Source organism: Syngnathoides biaculeatus, chromosome 6 (assembly GCF_019802595.1).
Source record: "Syngnathoides biaculeatus isolate LvHL_M chromosome 6, ASM1980259v1, whole genome shotgun sequence".
Classification (NCBI taxonomy): Eukaryota; Metazoa; Chordata; class Actinopteri; order Syngnathiformes; family Syngnathidae; genus Syngnathoides; species Syngnathoides biaculeatus.
This window is the reverse complement of record NC_084645.1, coordinates 4,488,969-4,508,993: the sequence shown is the minus strand read 5'-3', so window position 1 is coordinate 4,508,993 and position 20,025 is coordinate 4,488,969. Positions and strand designations below refer to the sequence as shown.

The following is a 20,025-nucleotide window of genomic DNA, read 5'->3' as shown; positions in this document are numbered from 1 at the left end:
TGTAGTAGAATATCGCCGTAAACCTCTGTTGTTACTAGAGTACTAGATTGACCTGCTCACAGTTCAAGCCAGTCTCCCACTGAAAATGTATGGCACATTATGAAGCACAAAATATGACAACAGAGACCCCAGACTGTTGAGTAACTCAAGTTGTACATTAATAAAGCATGAGAAAGAATTTCATGTACAAGGTTTCAACGATTAGTGTCCTCAATTTTCAAATGGTTGACTTTTGTTGAAAGGTAAGGTGATGTAACACATTGGTAAACGGGCCCGTCTTTTTTTTTTTAAAAACATTTTGTAGGGATCAAATTCAAAATTTTGTGAATATTTACCAAAAAAGGGTTAGCGATTTCAGCATTAAAAATATCATGTTTGTAGTGTAGTTGACTGAATTAAATTAAAAGTGTTTGCAAATCAATGTACTCTGCCTTTATTTACATTACACATGACAACTTCATTGGGAGTTGTATATACACTGGTAAAACTACTTACAAAATTACTTCATTCCGGAAGTTGTTTCGGAACCTGAATGTTTCATAAGTAGAAGTGTATTTTACATGTAAATAGCCCAATAAATTCTAAGCCACACACCCAACGCCCCCCTCCACCCCCCAAAAAAAACAAGCCTTCAAAGTACATAATGTAAAGAATCACAAGTATGTATTGTCAGATTCCGCTTATCCGCAGGACTAATCGTGAGAAATGTCCTGACCGACTCTACAGTTAAAGGGTTAAGCTCCCCTTTTACCCCAGCAGACTAACGCTATGCGTGCGGGGGGACGGGAGCTTCTTAAGTCGGTGTTGAGATGAATTCGCCTAGGCAAACTAACGGCCTTTAATTTTGCAGAGCCAATCCGATCTGCCCTCACTTACGGATTTGTTTTTATATTAAGCCGGAGTTTATCAATGAGTGACTGATTAAAATAGAATGAATTTACAACTAGGTGATGTTAATGTCGTTGGCGATTGATCTTTAATGAGGTTGAATGGTAAAAATGAGACAACTCATAAGAATGACAACGATAGATGAAAATGGAAGTTAAAGTATTTAATAAAATGATGGAAATTGTTCAGATAACATTCATTACTCGACAATTACTCCCGCCAGTCGTGGGGTTGTGATTGCAATGTTAAGGCAAATTCGATGTCAATTGAACATAATTCAATAAAAGGAAAAATGATTAATATGATGATACTGATGGTAAGTAGGGTGAGATAAATGATAAAAGTAGTAAAAATTAATAAAAATGAAGGAAGATTAAAAGCATTCAAAAGCATTAGAAATTCGATAAAGTAGCCATTTTTGAGTGAGCCTTTTAGGGGTGATCAAGTCCTACGAAGCTCAAAGCCTAATTTAGTAATAAGGAATTTTAGGATTAAGGATAAATTGTCAAGCCAACTTGTCCTTTTTAGGTAACCACATAATATTGCTGGTATTATCCTGTCGTTACCTTATTATAGTAGTTGTTTTACTCGTGCCCAATTATAAATGAAGAGGTCAAAAATAACCATCCCAAGTTGCTCAAAGATTTCTCCCCGCCAGCTTGCCACACAACTATTACTCCCTGCAGAAAGGCCAGTCTCTTCGTCAGCGTGAAACAAGCAAAGAGCCTCGGACCTCCGTATCCAAAGTTTTTATAGCTTTTGGGTAGAACTTTCTGGAAGGTTTTGGCTTTATATGCACCCAGTGGGAAGGGGTCCCTTTGTTATTCTATCAGGCCCCCTTTGCCATCCCTGGGGTGTCTTGTCACGCCCCTCTTAGCTCACTTAAAATGGGCCAAGGCGCCTGAAAACTCAACTGTCCCTTCCCCTTACATCAACAACCAACAGGTGCATCCTGTAGATATAACCACAAACCCGGGTTCAGTTTCACTCTAGTTCTTAAGCAATAGCGGTAAATTTATCAACTTTCTTGTTAATGCAATTCTCTCATGCATTCATCAGGCTTGTTCTCGTTGGTCGCACATCGTTGTGTTACCTTGTCTGAGAGGGACAGTCATACACAGGTTATATTCTTTTCAAAAAGCAATTTCAAAGCATCATATTCTTCACTAATGGTTAAATGGAAAAATAGTAATAAAAAAATAAGATCAGTTGCTTGCAAACATCCTGCGTGGTAACTCAAGGGTGTCACAGGCTTCCTGTTTGGCAACCCAGCGATGCTGCAAACATCCTGTTTGTCACTTGCAGGCAACTGTGCTCCACCGTTGAAAAACCGTTGAAAACCGCAGGGTGTGAACAGCTGCTGAAACGCATCCTGTTGATGTCTTTATGTCAAAAACAAGATGTGAATACAAAGATATGAAAATAATTGGGTTTTTAAGGTTACTGACTTTGGTATATGTATTTAATGCGGTGAGATGCTAAGTGGGAAGGCTACGTTTATTAGAGAGACCTTTGCCTAGCGGGTGACCCAATCAAGTATAATTTGGTTTGGTGACATCTGGTGTTCAATTTGAGAGTTGGTTCTAGGGCTCAGCTCAACACTTGAACCCGAGCCACACAAGCCAATTATTATCAATTCGCTCCATTGCTTTACGTGGCATGGCAACTTTCTTGACAGTATTTACCCTTTGGCATTGGGTGACAATGCGAAGAGTAGGGTGAGTGAGTAGGAGAGAGGAGGAGGCAAACGTTTGACAGCTGAGAGAAAACATACACACAAATGTACGCACGTACAATACTTAATTCCACTAACGTTTCTTGGGCCCATGGTGAATAAATATGAATAAACTTGTAAAAAACAAACGAAAACGTTTTTTTTCTTTTATCACTGTGTGTTATTGTGTATTCGGTGACAGTCTTGTGTCCAATGGAAACGAAATGAATGCCACGTCAATAGCAAATGGGAGAGCAGCTCGATCACGCCACACAAACCAAGAGTCCTGATGTGTCCTGGCTGACACGCTTCTGCAGCATCACACTGACATTGGGATCAGTGCCTCTTGATTGGCAGACTGAGGTGGTGGTCCTCCCTTTTAAGAAAGGGGACTGTAGGGTGTGTTCCAACCACAGGGGGGGTCACACACCCATAGCTTCCCTGCTCAGGTCTTTTCAGGCGTGCTGGAGAGAAAGTTCCATGGGGAAGTTGAATCTCCGATTCAGGAGGAGGAATGTGGTTTTCATCTTGGCTGTGGAGCAACGGACCAGCTCTACACCGTCAGCAAAGTCCTCAAGGGAGCATGGGATTCCCCCAACCAGTCTACGTGCTTTGTGGGCTTAGAGAATCCATTCGACTGTGTCCCCCGGGAGTTTTGTGGTGCGTTCTTCAGGAGTATGTGGTACCAAACCCCCTGATACAGGATATTCAGTCCCTGTACGACTAAGTTGGAAGTAAGTTGCGCTCATTTCTCGTGAGGGTTGGACTCTGGTTTGGTGGTTTAAGTCATGGATCCCTGCTTTTTGCAGATGATGTGATTCTCTTGACTTCATCAAACAATGATCCCCAACTGTCACTGGAGCGGTTCACAGCTGAGTGTGGAGTGCCTGGGATGAGAATCAACACCTCTAAATGCTAGACCATGGTCCTCAGTCGGAACAGGGTGAACTGTGCTTTCCAGGTTGCGATGAAATCCTTTATTTACCTGAGGAGTTCAAATATCTTGGTGTCGTGTTCATAATTTAGGGAAGAATAGAACTGGAGATCCACAGACGGACCAGTGTAGCATCTACGGTAGTGTGGGCTCAATATCGGTCCTTTGTGGTGAAGAAGGAGCTCGGCCATTTACCGTTTCCTGCACATGGTGTCCAGGCTCTCCTTTCGAGATCGGATGAGAAGCTCGGCCACAGAGAAGGGGTTCAGATTAGAGCCACTGCTCCTCCACATTGAGAGTATCCAGATGAGGTGGTCAGTCATCTATTTAGGATTCTTCCCTGGTGTAGTACACCAGGCATGTCCCCGTGGAGGCCCCAGGAAAGGGGCTTGAAAACGCCTTGGAAGAGCTGGAGGAAGCGGCTGTGGAGAAAGAAGTCTGGGTTTCCCTACTTAAGTTTGCGCCCCATGACCCAACCTTGGGATGGATGATATTATATCCATCCATCCATCCATCAATTTTCTTTGCCGCTTTTCCTCACGAGGATTGCAGGAGGGCTGGAGCCAATTCCAGCTGTCATCAAGCAGGAAGCAGCGTACTCCCTGAACTGGTTGCCAGCCAATCGCTGGGCACATGAAAACAGACATATCTCCCTCTCTCAATGACAACTAGGGGCAATTTAGAGTCTCCAATTAATATTGCATTTGTTGGGATGTGGGAGGAAAACTGGAATGCCCAGAGAAAGCCCACACAGGTATGATATTGATATAATGGTACCATGATATTTTATGTACTGTATATATATATATATATATATATATATATTCGGCGGCATGGTGGCGCAGCTGTAAAGCGTTGGCTTCACAGTTCTGACGTCCAGGGTTCTATCCCGGCCCCGCCTGTGTGGAGATTCCATGTTCTCTCCGTGCCTGTGTGGGTTTTCTCTGGGCACTCCGGTTTCCTCCCCCATTCCAAAAACATCCCAACATGAACACTCTAAATTGCCCCTGTGTGTGATTGTGAGTGTGGCTGTTTGTCTCTATGTGCCTCTGCAGTTGGCTGGCAACCAGTTCAGGGTATACCCTGCCTCCTGCCTGTTGGCAGCTGGGATATGATCCAGCACTCCCGTGACCCTTGTGAGGATAAGCGGCTAAGAAAATGAGTGGATGGATATATATATTTTGTTCAGTTCTGAGGACTGGGGTTCACATCCCTGCCCCGCCTGTGTGGAGTTTGCATGTTCTCCCCGTGCCTGCGTTTGTGTTCTTTGTGCACTCCAGTTTCCTCCCACGTCCCAAAGACATGCATTGATTGGAGACTCTGGATTGCCCCTGGGTGTGATTGTGTCTGCAGCTGTTGTATGTCTCCGTGTCCCCTGCAATTGGCTGACAACCATTTCCAGGCGTAGCCTGCCTCCTGCCCGATGGCAGCTGGGATTGGCTCCAGCACTCCTGCGACTCTCGTGAGGATAACCGTCTCCAAAAATGGATGGATGCACGCACACACACACACACACACACGTGTATACCTGTATATATGCACACACTTCGGTTTTGAAAAATTATATTTGTAAAAGTGCTCTCTGTGTTGTCAGATTGGTGTGACATTTGCCATTGTATTTGGTGTGATACTTTACCGGATCTCCACAAAAGCTGCTCTTCATATGAGCTCCAATCCAATCACACGAAACCATGTACAACTTACTGTGAAAACAACAGCAGCCATTATCAACCTTGTGGTCATCCTTATACTGGATGAGGTCTATGGAGCAGTAGCACGATGGCTCACAGTTTTAGGTAAGTGTGGAACAGTTTGAAGGATTTGTTGACTTAGCATGCTGATTTCTTTTTGACAATTGATTTCTAGGCAATTGTTGAAATACTTGAAAGACTCCTATCGATAGAGAGAAACAAGTTATTTTTGCCTACCTCAAGTGGTCTCTTTTTTTTCATGTATTTTTCAAATAATCAGCATATATGTCATACTTTCTGTACAAAAGAAATTGCCCCAGGAAATAATCCTGAATCAATCAGGCCTTCTGTATTTCACCTTTAGGATATTAAACTGGGCGGCATGGTGAATCAGCAAGAAAGCGTTGGCATCACAGTTCCGAGGTCCCGGGTTCAATCCCAGACCTGCCTTTGTGGAGTTTGCATGTTCTCCCCATACCTGTGTGGGTTTTCTCCGCGCCCTCTGGTTTCCACCCACATCCTGAAAACATGCAACATTAATTGGACACTCTAAATTCCCCCTAGGTGTGATTGTGAGGGCAGCTGTTTTTCAAGTTCAGGGTGTACGCTGCCTGCTGCTCGTTGACAGCTGGGATACGCTCCAGCACTCCCACAACCCTTGTGAGGATAAGCGGCTAAGAAGATGGATGGATGGATGGATGGATGGATGGATGGATGGATAAACTATACATTTGAAAAATAAATTTAAAATTTTATTTTTTATTAATGATGTGTTATCTGCTCTTGGCTTTGCCGTGGAATGCGTTAAGTAAACCCCTTTGCATTCGGTTTCATCACAGCTCTCTGTTAAGAAAGGTAAAATTTCTCAACAGTTGAGGTTACTGCATGTTGTAACACAGGTAGCCTGGAAACCTAGACAGTGTATAGTATACAGATTACATTTTCAACTCTCTGTCTCATTTAAGGAGAAACTGAGAAATATTACCACAGAAGCAAATTGAGTGAAGCCAACCAAAGTGTGTTCTGTTTTAGAGGTGCCAAAAACTGACAAGAATTTCGAAGAGAGACTCATCTTTAAGACCTTCATTCTGAAGTTTGTCAATGCTTTCACACCAATCATCTACATCGCTTTCTTCAGGGGAAGGTTCCAACTTCAGTCCTATTTTGCTTTATTTCATATAATATATTCATTTGTTTAACTTAGCAGAGCTAAATATTGAATTAAAAAAAAAACTGTGAGTGATCAAGTAAATGAATGCTTTCGGTGTCTCTACTTTGCAGACTGGTAGGTCGACCAGGCAACTACTTGTACGTGTTTGAATCCTACAGAATGGAGGAGGTAAGGCTTGCAACAACAAATCTAAAATTGCAAATATATTAAATATAAATATAAAATATTAGTTTTGGTGTTGCGAACGAAGAGGTGTAATAATAAGTGAGTAAAAAGTCTGTGATATATTTCATGGTATTGGTCAACATTCTTTTAGAACAAATGTAGATTGATTTTCTAAGTGAGTTTCTGTCACAGTGTAAAGTCAGATGTGAGTTGGATTGGACCCACGAGTGTCATGATCCTGCTGGTCGTAGCCCTGGCTGTGCAGGTCCCCCGACACACCTGCTGTCATCACAAGGCGCACACCTGCATCTCATCCCCAGTAATTACCTGCAGTATTTATAGGACCCAGCGGACTGTCTGGCTTTGCCAGATTGTTGCTATTGATGCCTCGTTCCCGCACTTCCTCCTCTGATGTCGACTCCCGGCGTACCGACCCCTGCCTGTCTCCTGACCTGCCCCATAAGCCTGACGTCATTATCACTGCTGCTCTCGTGGACTGCCTGCCTGGGTACCGACCGTGGACTGAATAAAGATATTTCGCAGACTGCCTCCACGTTTCCCGAGTCATGCATTTGGGTACAACTCTGCGTTCTGGTTATGACAGAAAGATCTGGCCAAGACATGGACCCAGCCCCCTCAGCTGAGATCCATTGCTCCCTACAGATCCAGGGAAGATGCCTGGCCAAACAGGAGGCTTCTCTCCAGGTAACGAATCAGAGACTACTCAAAATATGCACTCGTTTGGAACCGCGGCTCACGTCTAGGACCAGCATTGCCAACGTCAGTCCGACAACACCAACGCTACTACGCCTCTAAGCCCGTCCACACCCACCCTCCCGCCAGTCACGGATGTCCAGTGGTCGGTGTGCACGCCACTCACTCAGCCCGAGTGGTTCTCCGGAGACACTGGTAATGTTAAGCCCTTCCATGCCCAGTGTGATCTCCATTTCGAATTACAGGCTTCCGCCTTCCCTACTGACCACGCACGGATTGCTTTCGTGATACTTCACCTGCCGAATGGAGCCGCAATTCCGACACCTGCTGTACCTGGACCTCCTTCGTATGTGCGATGATGCAGGTGTTCCAGTTCGCTACCCGGAACGCGAGGCGGTGGCTTCATTGATCATGCTTTGGCTGGGGCAACGTCGCGTAGCAGACTATGCCGTCAAATTCCGCATTCAAGCAACAAAGAGTTGGTGGAACGAGGAGGCTCTTCTCGACGCCTTCCTTCAGGGACTCTCATCGTGGATTCATAACCATCTCATCACAGTGGAACTGCCCACTACCCTGGACTCGCTCATCGCCCTGACCCTCAGTATCGATTAGAAGCTAACGATCCAGGGGAGGGTTGATGCATTACAGGAGGGGGAGCAAGGAGCCCTCGCACCACAGCCCCCACTCCAACCGGTGCCAGCACCTGATTCAGAGCCTATGCGTATTGAGGGGCTGGAGGGGTCCTAGGTGCCATTCTTGGTGCTACCCGATCACAAAAACCTCGAATATCTCAGGACTGTCAGGAGGCTGAATACCCACCAGGTCAGGTGGGCTCTATTCTTCACCCGGTTTCGCTTGACATTGTCGTTTCGTCCAGGTTCAAAGAACGGAAAGCCAGATGCACAAGCGTGAACAAGCCAAGGCCGAGCACACTCCATGAGTCTTGCTTTATCTCGGGCTTCACATGGGAGCTCGAGACCCGGGTAAGGGACGCTCTGAAAGACTCTCCCAGGCCAGCTGGATGTCCTGCCCATCGACTGTTAGTTGTACCCTCACTGAGGGGATTGGGCTCACACTAATAGGACTGTAAGACCCGTTCGGTGATAGAACAGCGGTTTTGGTGGCCAAACCTTGGGAAGGAGGTACAGGAGTACATCAACGCGTGTCCGGTGTGCATGGCCAACAAGACTTCCCGCCTGCGACCGATGGGTGAGCTACGCCCCCTGCCTGTTCCCTCACGCCCATGGTCCTACATCTCCCTGGACTTTGTGACGAGCCTGCCATGCACTCAGGGTAGCACTGCCGTCTTTTCGGTAGTTGATCGATTTTCAAAGATGGTCCATTTTATACCACTACCAAAAATTCCTTATGCCAAATGTACTCCCGAACTCCTGCTTGATGGGGTCATCCGCTATCACAGATTACCGACCGACGTGGTTTTGAATAGAGGGCCTCAATTAGTATCGCGCTTCTGGAGGGAGTTCTGCTCCCTTATCGGGGTGAAGGCAAGTCTAACTTCGGGCCAACACCCAGAGTCCAATGGTCAAACTGAGAGGATCAACCAGGATATGGAGACCAGTCTCCGCTGCTTGGCTTCACGCGACCACAGCACATGGAGCCGGCACCTTGGATGGGTGGAATACCCCCACAATTTGCTGCCCTCCGTATCAACAGGTATGGCTCACTTCCACGTTGTTTACGGATACCCCCCTTCTCTCTTCCCATTCGAAGGCACAGAGTCCCCGGTGCCATCTACGTTGGTGGTCGTGAGATGCTGCAAATGGACCTGGGAGCTCGCGGTTAAGATGCGGTTAAGAACAGGTAGCACCTGCAAGGCCGCGGCAGATCGGAAGAGGAGGAGGGCACCGACATACAGGGTGGGACAACGCATCTGGTTGTCCACAAGGAACCTTCCACTTCGGATGGAGTCCCACAAGCTAGCTCCCAGGTTCATGGTTGCGTTCCCCATCACCAAAGTAATTAATCTGGTCGCTGTCTCATTGAAGTTCCCCAGGTTTATGAGAGTCCATCCCATGTTCCACGTGAGCCTGCTCAGGCCAGCTGGTCCATCTCCGTTGGTCCCTCCTGCCAATTCCCCTCTGCCCACTCACATGGTTGATGGAGGCCGCCCGGCATAGAGGGAGTGGGTTCCAGTACTTGGTGGACTGGGAGGGATACAGCCCGGAAGACCGTTCCTGGAACCGGTCCCGGTTCGTGGTGGATTCCAAGCTCATTAGGGACTTCAACGCATCCCACCCAGTGGAGACTGTGATGTCTGGGGCAGGCCGTTAAGGGGTGGGGTATTGTCATGATCCTGCCGGTCCTAGCCCTGGCTGTGCAGGTGCCCTGACACACCTGCAGTCAACAGGAGACGCACACCTGTGCCTCATCCCCAGTAATTACCTGCAGTATTTATAGGACCCAGCGGATGGTCTGGCTTTGCCAGATTGTTGCCATTGATGCCTCGTTCCCGCACTTCCTCTCATCTGATCTCGACTCCTGGCGTACCGACCCCTGCCTGTCTCCTGACCTGCCCCTAAGCCTGACGTCATTATCACTGCTGCTCTCGTGGACTGCCTGTCTGGTTCCCGACTCTGGACTGAATAAAGATATTTCCTGAACTGCCTCCACGTTTCCTGAGTCGTGCATTTGGGTCCAACTCCGTGTTCTGGTTATGACAACAAGTAGACTGAGGCATAGGGAGTAGATTTATAATGTTTTATTGCAGAATGGCTTAGGGTAATGATATCCAAAGCAAGGTGGTGGACCGTTGGGACAAGGCGTGAGCAGGAAGCAAGAACAGGAGGCGGTCAGGTAGCTTGGCGGTGGAGCTAATTTTGTCAGTGAGACGAGGAAGGCATTGAAGGAACATTGGCACCAAAGAAGAACACAATTACAGTGAAGAAAATAAGCATGTAAGTAGGTACAGTAGCCTTTGTTTGCACTTACAGAGGTCAAACCTTTCCTGTAGGCGTTCACCAGTTGTTTTTTTTTTTTTGTCTAAAAAAAATATCTGTCGTTCTAGAGCACCTTCAATTGCCAGAGACACATTCCTCGTGTGTTTTGAACAAACCTTTTAAATAAAGACAATTCAGATTTTTTTTTTAATCCTGTTTCAAAAAAATTGTATGAACTTTAAAATATGTAATTACATTAGAGGCTGAGTTGAGTTGAGCAAGTACATTTGCCCCTGTTGTCTAGAATGAATGATATATAAAGTAGCATAATTTCAGCTTTCTGGGGACCCAGGCCTATGAATGTGTGTGTAGATGGGTGAATGTGAGGCTTTGTAAAGGTGTTTGAACACTGTGAAGGTGTCGATTAAGCATTATAAACTGCAGTCCATTTGCCATTTACATTATGTCACAAGGCGGGCCAACATTGTGTGATAGATTTTTTTTTTTCATTTTGGCAACTTTACAGTCCAAAGACTAATCAATTTTCAGGAATTTCTGTATCATTACATATATGACATGAATATTTTTTTTATGTTTTTTGTAGAATTGACACTGAAAAGTGGAATAAGCCTGCTGTTTCACAACCTGATTCTTGATTTACAGTGTACTCATGGAGGCTGCCTGATGGAGTTGTGTATTCAGCTGAGTATCACCATGTTGGGAAAGCAACTAATTCAGAACAACATTTTTGAGATTGGAATACCGTAAGTTTGAATAACATGTTGAATGGTCATCCTTGAACGATAAATGTATTTTCCTTTTAAACATTTTCTGCACTTCTATTTTGACTAAATGTATTAATTCCGGCAGAAATATGTCAACCCCTTTGTCCCCCTGTAAATTACAGAAATACTGTGGTGATGAAACGATTCAGTCACTATACACATTCATGCACTAAAATTATACTGACCAGATATTTGCTTTTAAAACCAGGATGCATGTCAAAAGGTGATTGCTGGAAAAGTCCAAAAACTTAAAACTACTGTATATAGTTCATGTGAGGATTAAGGATTATACTGTTTTTCACCATTTAAGATTCCCTACTTTTGGGGGGTATCACTATGAGCCGTCCCACGCCCACAAAAAAAAAAAAAAAAAAAAAAAAACTTGAACACCTTCATTCACAACAGGACCTACCCAGTGCAATTGCAGTGTGCACTTATCGAGCTGGTTATACCTCTCTTTCAGATAGTCTGCTAGTATGTCCATTTTAGAGCGACCTGTTGTCACACCCCAGTGAGTGTACGTCATGCAAAGAAAAACAAAAGCGTATGAATGTTGAGTGAATGTGAACTTCAGGGATGGAACATTAACCCACTTGAAGAATTTTATGAAAAGTACTGAATGATTCAGGGAATTAATGTTTGAAACAAATCTTTTATATATATATCTACATATAGATACACCCATTCATTTTCTGAGCCACTTATCCTCACAAGAGTCTCCAATTGATGTATGTTTTGGGGATGTGGGAGGAAACCGGAATGGCTGGAGAAAACCCACGCAAGCATGAATAAAAAATACAAACTCCAGACAGGGGGACCAGGATTTGAACCCCAGTCCTCAGAACTGTGAGGCCAATGCTCGATCCAGTTGCTTTATCGTGCCACCATACAGTAGTGCTCAAAATAACAACAGTCCAATTTGTCAAGGCATATTTTTTATTGCTACGTGTGACGTTACCAGTAAGTGCAGTAGACTCTCAGAAAGACCCAGCTTCATGATATACACACTCTTAAGGCTGTCCAATTGGGCAATTTGTTGAAAGCGGTGTGTTAAAATGATGGCAGTCTGCCTTTGACTTTACATACTCAACTCAAATAACTGCTTCACATCTTTGTGGCATGGAGTCAAGCACTTTGTGGCAACATTCAGCTGTTATTCCATGACAAGTTTCCTTTATGACATTACACAATTCACTTACATTTCTTGGTTTTGCTTCATAAACAGAATGTTTGATGTTCTTGATTGGCTTAAGGTTCAGGGATTGGGCTGGCCACTCCATGATATTAACTTTGTTGGTTTGGAATCAAGACTTTGGATGTTTACATCAATTTTCTTTGCTGCATATGCTCACAAGGGTTGCAGGAGTGCTGACTACAGAGGGATCATACTCCAGGGTCCATCGGGAAGTTAAATCTTAGATCCAGGAGGAGCAATGTTGTTTTCGTCTTGGTCGTGCAATCGTGTACGAGCTCTTCTCCCTCAGCAAGATCCTTGAGGGTACATGGGCGTTCACCCAACCAGTCGACATGTGTTTTGTGGACTTGGAGAAGGCGTGTGGGGGGTTCTTCAGGAGTAAGGGGTACTGACACCAAAATATACATTTTAAAATAGGTATTGTTATCAAAACTACATATAATATTCATCTGTTTGATGATAATACAAGTCAGAAAAAGTGAGCTATGAGCGTTTTATTAAAGCGCAAATTAGTGAAAGTGACTCAACATCCCAGTGGTTGCCATATTCTTCTCCATAAAGGCTTTCACTTCTCCTCTCAACTCAAAAAATCTCTTCAATACATTTCTCCTGCTGAGCCAACGTACCTTGGTGAAGTAGAGCACATCCCCATATTCTGACTCCATTTCCTCTATAAAAAAAAAAAAAAAAAAAAACTTACAGAACCTTTTGTGCTTTAAGCCCCTGGATCTGATTCGGTTGATGCATTTCACAATGACAGACATCACATTGTCAAACTTCAGGCATCTGCTGCAAAGGACCTGGTGACGGTTAATGCAGTGCAGAGCTATGGCCTCCTGCTCTCCCTCCTCTTCCAGTTTCTTTTGAACAAGTACCACGATCCATTTTTCCCCCCTGTCATTGATGGAGCGCCATCAGTTGTTATTCCAACAATCCTCTTTCATGGCAAACTGGCATTCTCAACGGCATCACACAGATGGTGAAATATCTCCTGAGCTGTGGTCTGACCATGCATTGGAATTACTGTGAACAACTCCTCCATTGCTTCAAAATTGTCATCAACACCACGGACATATATCGCAATCTGGGCAGTGTCTGTGATGTCTGTGGTTTCATCAAGATTGACTGAATATACACTGAAACATTTTGCTTTCTCACACAATTGATCATAAATGTCACTCGACATGTCGGAAATGCGCTCTGCCACAATGTTGGCAGAAAGGCTGACATTTCCTTTCTGGACAGACAATATTTCCAGCCTGTAACATGTACTTTTTGACAAATTCACCTTTTGTGAATGGCTTTCCTGTTTTAACAATCATCTCACTGACCACATAGCTACCGTCACTTGCTGCATTATTCTCTTTGGTTGCTTTTTTAAAAAATCTTGTTGCCTCAGTAGACCAGTTTTAAGATTGGCAACCTGCTTGGATCTCTCATCTTCCTGATATTTTTCATACTCCTCAGCATGTCTAGTTGTGTAATGACGTTTCAAATTGTATTCCTTGTGTACGCAACTTTCTCAGTGCAAATAAGGTCAGAAGGAGCTACATTGTGTCTTTGTGGATCTAGAGAAGGCCTATGACAGAGTACCAAGAGAGGAACTGTGGTGCTGCATGGGGAAGTATGGTGTGGCGGAAAAATATGTTAGAATAGTCCAGGAGATGTATGAGAGCAGCAGAACAGTGGTGAGGTCTGCTGTAGGCTGAACAGAAGAATTTAAGGTGAAGGTGGGATTGCATCAGGTATCAGCTCTGAGCCCCTTCCTGTTAGCTTCGGTCATGGATAGGCTGGCAGATGAGGTTAGACTGGAACCCCTTAGATCATGATGTTCGCAGATGATATTGTGGTATGCAGTGAAAGCAGGGATCAGGTGGAGGAACAGTTGGAAAGATGGAGGCATGCACTGAAATGAAGATTAGCCGAAGTAAAAAAGTTGAGGGGAAAGAGTGAGGCTCCAGGGAGAAGACTTAGCGAGGGTGGATGACTTCAAATACTTGGTGTCAACAAACCAGAGGAATGGTGAGTGTGGTAAGGAAGTGTAGAAACGGGTCCAAGCGGGTTGGAACAGCTGGCGGAAGGTGTCTGCTGTGTTATGTGACATAAAAGTCTCTGCTTCCATGAAGGGCAAAGTTTATAAAACAGTTGTGAGGCTGGCCATGATGTATGGATTAGAGACCGCGGCACTGAAGAGACAACAGGAAGAAGAACTGGAGCTGGCAGAAATGAACATGTTGAGGTTCTCGCTAAGAGTGAGCAGGTTGGATAGGATTAGAAATTAGTTCATTGGAGGGAGAGTCAAAGTTGGATGCTTTGGAGACAAGGTTTGAGAGAGTAGATTTCAATGGTTTGACATGTCCAGAGGCGAGATAGTGAGTATATTGGTAGAAGGGTTTTGATGGATGTTGTGAGGGAAGACATGAGGGCAGTTGGTGTTAGAGAGGAAGATACAGGAGATAGGTTTGGATGGAAAAAGCCTGACAACCTGAACAGCTTGTCCTGCAGATTTCAAAAGGACACTTTCACTTCACACACTCAGCAAGTAGCACCACCGTCTACTTCAACATCTCCAACTCCGCTGTTTACCATCCATGAATGGGGCATGAGCAAATGTTCAAACAACAAAAGCTCAACAAACTGCCAGGCCTAGACCTTGAGTCCCCATCCTGCCTCAAAGTCTACAGGAACGAACAATTTCCTTTCTTCACAAAGATCTTCAACAGGTCTCTAGAACTGTGTGAAGTACCAACCTGCTACAAATACTCCACCATCATACCAATGCCAAAAAAGCAGCAGTCTCAGGTTTTAATGACCCACAGGCATGTTGCCTTGACATCTGTGGTCAAGAAGTCCTTTAAACGCCTTGTGCTGGACCACCTCAAGAGTGCCACAGGTCCCCATCTGGACTTTAGCAGTTGAGGCCGGGGTTCACCAACTCATCCACACGCACCATTGGCATCAGGGCACCCCAAGATTGTGTCCTCTCCCCTCTGCTTTTCTCGCTCTACACGAACGACTGTATCTCAAGGTATTCACTCCTGATGTATGCAGATGACGACACAGTCATTGCCTGATCAAAGACGGTGGTGAGTCTGCATATCGACAGGAAGTGGCAAAACTGCAACTTTGGTGTGGCCAACACAACCTGGTGTTGAACACTCTGAAGACAGTAGAAATTATTGTGGACTTCAGAAGGCATCCTTCGCTCCAGTTACCCATCACGCCGTCCAACTGTCTTGTGTCATCCGTCAAGATCTTCAAGTACTTGGGAATTAGAGACTTACAACACATGAAGTGGGGAGACAAACATCAACTCCATCCTCAAAAACGCCCAGCAAAGGACATACTTCTTGCGGTCTTTGAGAAAGCATGGCCTGCCACAAGAGCTGCTGAGACAGTTCGACACAGCTTCCATTGATTCAGTACTGTGTACCTCGATCACAGTCTGGTTTGGGGCTGCCAAAAAAGGATAATCTCCAACTACACCGGACAATCAGAACTATTGATCAGCTTGCCATCACCACAGTACCCGCCTAAGACCCGCACACCACTCGTACTAGGACCAGAGTGGCCAGGATCCTTTCTGACTCTCCACATCCTGGCCACCTGCTCTTCCAGCTCCTCTTGTCGTGTTGGCGCTACCGATCAATGCAAAAGAAAACTAGCAGGCAATCAATTTTTTTTTTCCCCTCTTGAAATGAAGTCATTAAATTCATGATCAGCAAACCTACTGTTTTTCAAGACTTGGGCCTGTAGTCATTGGGACCTGAGACTGCTACTTTTTTGGCACCGGTATGATTCTGGAGCATTTGAAGCAAATTGGTACGTTACACAGTTCTAGAGGCTTGTTTAAGATCTTTGAGATTCGTCACTTTAAACTGCACCATTCAAACAATTGTCATTGCAATGGTCCATAGCGGTGAATCAACAACAGTTCAGGGCACTCTGTATAAACTTGACATAATGTTGGGAGTAGACACACTCTTAACTGCTTGAAATGCTAGAAGGCTGCATTTTTGGACAACTGGGACTCTTATAAGGAATAGTTCGCTCTTAATTGAATGTCTATTTGTCTTCGTTCTTGTGAGTTTATTTGTTATTTTTCTCCATACTCAACATAAATGTCGTACCAGAGCGGCACTGACTGCTGGAGACAAATTCCTTGCGTGTTGTTACATACTTGGGCATTAAAGCTGATTCTGATTCTGATTATGAGTCATTGAACAAGACCAGGAGATAGTACATAGCAGTTTCTTTAGCAGACCTTGTGAGTATTTTTGTGTTGCTAGGAAACGTGTCATACCAGATGACATTAAGTAAAATGCTCGACGAAATAGCAGCCATTTTTCCAGGCTACTGTTGTGGTATTTGTGGTTTCAGCATTTTCAGCATGCATGCCCAGATCATTTGACAGTAAAGTCATAATTTTGCAACATCATTTTAGAGTTATTTTGTCAAATTTAGGAAGACAGATTTATGTTTTTGATTACAGGGATTTTAGGGAAGATCAGATAAAAAAAAAAACAATAATGCAAATGGAACATTTGCTTTTCCATTAGTTCTTTCGCCCAGTCCAATAAATATGTTGGAAAATAAACACGAGACCCTGTGAAAAAAGGGCAAATTTAATTAACTCTGAGAGAGACAGCCATACACAGGTGATATTCTTTTCACAAAGCTGTTTCAAAGCATCTTATTTTCTGCTAAAAGTCTAGTGGAAAAATAGTTGAAATCTATTTCTGCTTGCCGACATCCTGCGTGGTCATTCGAGGGTGACGGGCTTCCTGTTCAGTAACTTGATGCTGGAACCGTCTTGAAAAACGTTAGGTGTGGCTTGACAGCTGCATCCTGTCACTGTCTTTTTTTTTTTTTATCAGAAATAAGATGTGAATACAAAGATATAACAATAATTGGGTTCTTAAGGTTGCTAACCCCGATATATGTATGTAATACAAAAACATGAAAAATAATCAGGTTTATATAAGGTTACTGACTTTGGTATACGTATGCAATGCAATGAGAAGCTAAGTGGGTAGGCTACATTTGTCAGAGAGATCTTTGCCGTGCTGGTGACCCAATCAAGTATAATTTTGTTTGGCGACATCTGGTGTTCAATTTGAGAGTTGGTGGCTCAGCTGAAAACATGAACCTTAAGCCATACACCCCAAATGTTATCAATTCGCTCCATTGCTATTTGTGGTATGGCAACCTATCTGACAACTCATTGCCTCTTTCTCCTATTCTACTTATACTTTTCTAATTGAACTTTTTCGGATCAAAATCTATTTGTAAAACAAAATCAACTGAACGGTAAAGAATTTGAAATAAAATGGGTAATTACAGTATCTCCATCTTAGTGTGTGTGTATTTGTACATTCCTCAGCAAGCTAAAGAAGCTGATTCGCTACATCCAGTCAAAGCAGGGCACTTTTCAGGAAGAAGAGAGGAAGAAAAAGTTGCAGAGATACGAAATCGACCACTTCCTGGAGCCTTTTTCAGGACTAACTCCTGAATATATGGAAATGAGTGAGTACCTCATATGAAATATACATATACAAAGATATAAACAAAATGAATTCTAGTAAATACAACTTAAGTGAATATCCAAATGTTTGTGGTTGTGCTTATTTAGTATGAAATTTAGTGATCTACTCATTATATCTTGAATTACTTTTCCTGTAATACATGAAAGGGCTGAGACATTGGGTTTTAATTTCATAGCTGAAGAGTGCTAGTTCCCCAGTTCCGAGGGACAATACCTCATAATGACTAGGGCTCAGCCTTGAACAAAATTGTCTGACATCATGGTCAGTAATCTGGCTGACGTGAGACTCCTCCCAGAACTTTCTTTCTGACCGACCCCAAACACTCAAACTGGATCCCTCCATCTTCTCCTTTTGAACATTGAGCATGTGTTCCCCACGAGGTGTGTATTGTGGCCAATACTGAATCGACTGAAGATCTGCCAACTCCAGCCAATTTGTCCTGAAGTTTGCCAATAACACACTACAAAGTGTAGCCTGTACTTATGAAACTAGTCCGTTCCGGAAATCATTTCGTCACGTGAAATTTGATAAGTAGAAACGCATTTTACATGTAAATAACACAATCCGTTCCAAGCCCAAAAACATAAGCTTTCAAAGTGTCCATGATGTAAAGAATAATACAAAATTATTTTCATTTACCTTTGGCATTGAGTGCATGGTGAGCAAAAAGGCATCATGGCGTCTCCAGAGGGAGAAGCACGCACACAACTTAATTCCACTAAAATTAATAAATTCCACAAACTATAAATTCAAAACAAACATTAACTTTCAATGTTTTGTGGTGTACCAATCCAAGGATGGTTGCCTTTGACAGATTTTAATAATCATGCGGGAATGTGCAACCGTCATCGAAATGAGCGATAGCCCGACTACAGTAGTTTACAGATTTTCCGGATGATTCTTTTGAATGAATTCGGAAATGTCAAGGAATTTCATCAACACGTCTTTTATTCTGGCTGACAGAATAGTGGCTGTCTCCTCCTCTAAGCAGCAAACTGCTCCTGCATTGTCGTGTCTTTTGCCTCCAGCGTTCTAGCTTCTCCGTTGAAAGATCCTTGTGGTGAACCAACTCGTCGATGTCCTCTTTAGCCTTTCTCAGTGAAAACATTTCCTCAACTTCAGGTTGAACGTCAACTTCGAACCTCTCAAGTCGAGCAGCAGCAGCATGAGGCCACATGCCAGCAGCATGATGGCACTGGCCTCATGGGGAAAAAAGATGAATAAATCCGGCAAGAAGTTTTCGAGTGTGCGGGAGCGTATGACAGTGGATTTGGAGATGAACATACAGGAAGTATGTCACAGGTAAAGACGGACTTCACCCCCTCACCCCAAAAAATCAGATTATTGTTGCTCCGAGCCAATGGAGGGATGTGATGACAGGAGAAGGCTACGTGCTAGCTAATACGGGGAGCTGCTGTATTCCGCCACACATACCAAGAGACAGGATGTGTGTCATGGCTAAAGATTGACATCCCTTCTCGCCAATGTGATGCCAGGAAAGTGCTCCAGCAGTGGCCAATGGGAGAGCAGCTCTATCGCACCGCTTTCAAATCAAGATATATTACACAATGTTTAGGTTCGGTTGAGTCCAGCACCATTTTTTTCCTTTCGTATCCTGAATTTCTTTCATAACTAGAGACAAAAATTATTTTCCAGGCAGGCTTTTAGTAACCTGAATCTTTCGTGAGTCGAGACTTTCGGAAGTAGAGGTATCACTGTATTATAGTTGTGACATCCAATCTGGGTTGAAAGGTATAAAATCCATGGCATCATATAAGTCTCAGTCTGGCACTGATACCAAGTAGGTTGTTCTCATAAATGGGGTAAATGATGTCGACTTGGGGAACACACTACACCTTCATCTTCCTTGGCATTGTGACCTCTTTGTATTTCTCCCAGTCTGGAAACACCTCGGCTGTCAACAATAGGGCAAAGCTGCATCTGCACTTCTTAGGGGTGCTCAAGAAAACCAATATCTTACAGAAGCTGCTTTAGTTGGACCATCGCAAGCACTCCAATGTATTGCTTCACAGTGCGGTTGTCTCACTGCAGCGTGGCAAAATAGAAGAGGCTTCAAAGAATGAATCCTATTCATATTTCCTTTGAAGCCTCTTCCAGAAATCATTGGCCGTCCCCTCCCATGACCACCCTAAAGAATACCTTCCTGTCCCCCTTCCTCTGATGAGCCTAGGCAATCATGGGTGACAACACCAAAACCACCCACCACATCAATCAAACTACTGCCGTCTGGGAGGGACGATTAGTGTGTCAGGAGCAGAACAAACAAACTCAGATCATCCATAATTACACTGAACTCACAATAAC

General features: G+C 44.0%; 1 protein-coding gene across 7 annotated transcripts in view; it reads left to right on the top strand.

The window, feature by feature from the left end:
• Positions 1–20,025, top strand: part of LOC133502021 (anoctamin-1-like) — a 199,870-nt gene that overhangs the window by 103,220 nt on the left and 76,625 nt on the right. For all 7 annotated transcript variants that reach the window (XM_061822299.1, XM_061822297.1, XM_061822296.1 and 4 more), the window contains 5 exons: positions 5,131–5,332; positions 6,260–6,371; positions 6,509–6,566; positions 10,838–10,938; positions 17,538–17,680. In XM_061822299.1, coding sequence (XP_061678283.1) covers positions 5,131–5,332; positions 6,260–6,371; positions 6,509–6,566; positions 10,838–10,938; positions 17,538–17,680 — 616 coding nt within the window. The remainder of the gene's footprint in view (positions 1–5,130; positions 5,333–6,259; positions 6,372–6,508; positions 6,567–10,837; positions 10,939–17,537; positions 17,681–20,025) is intronic.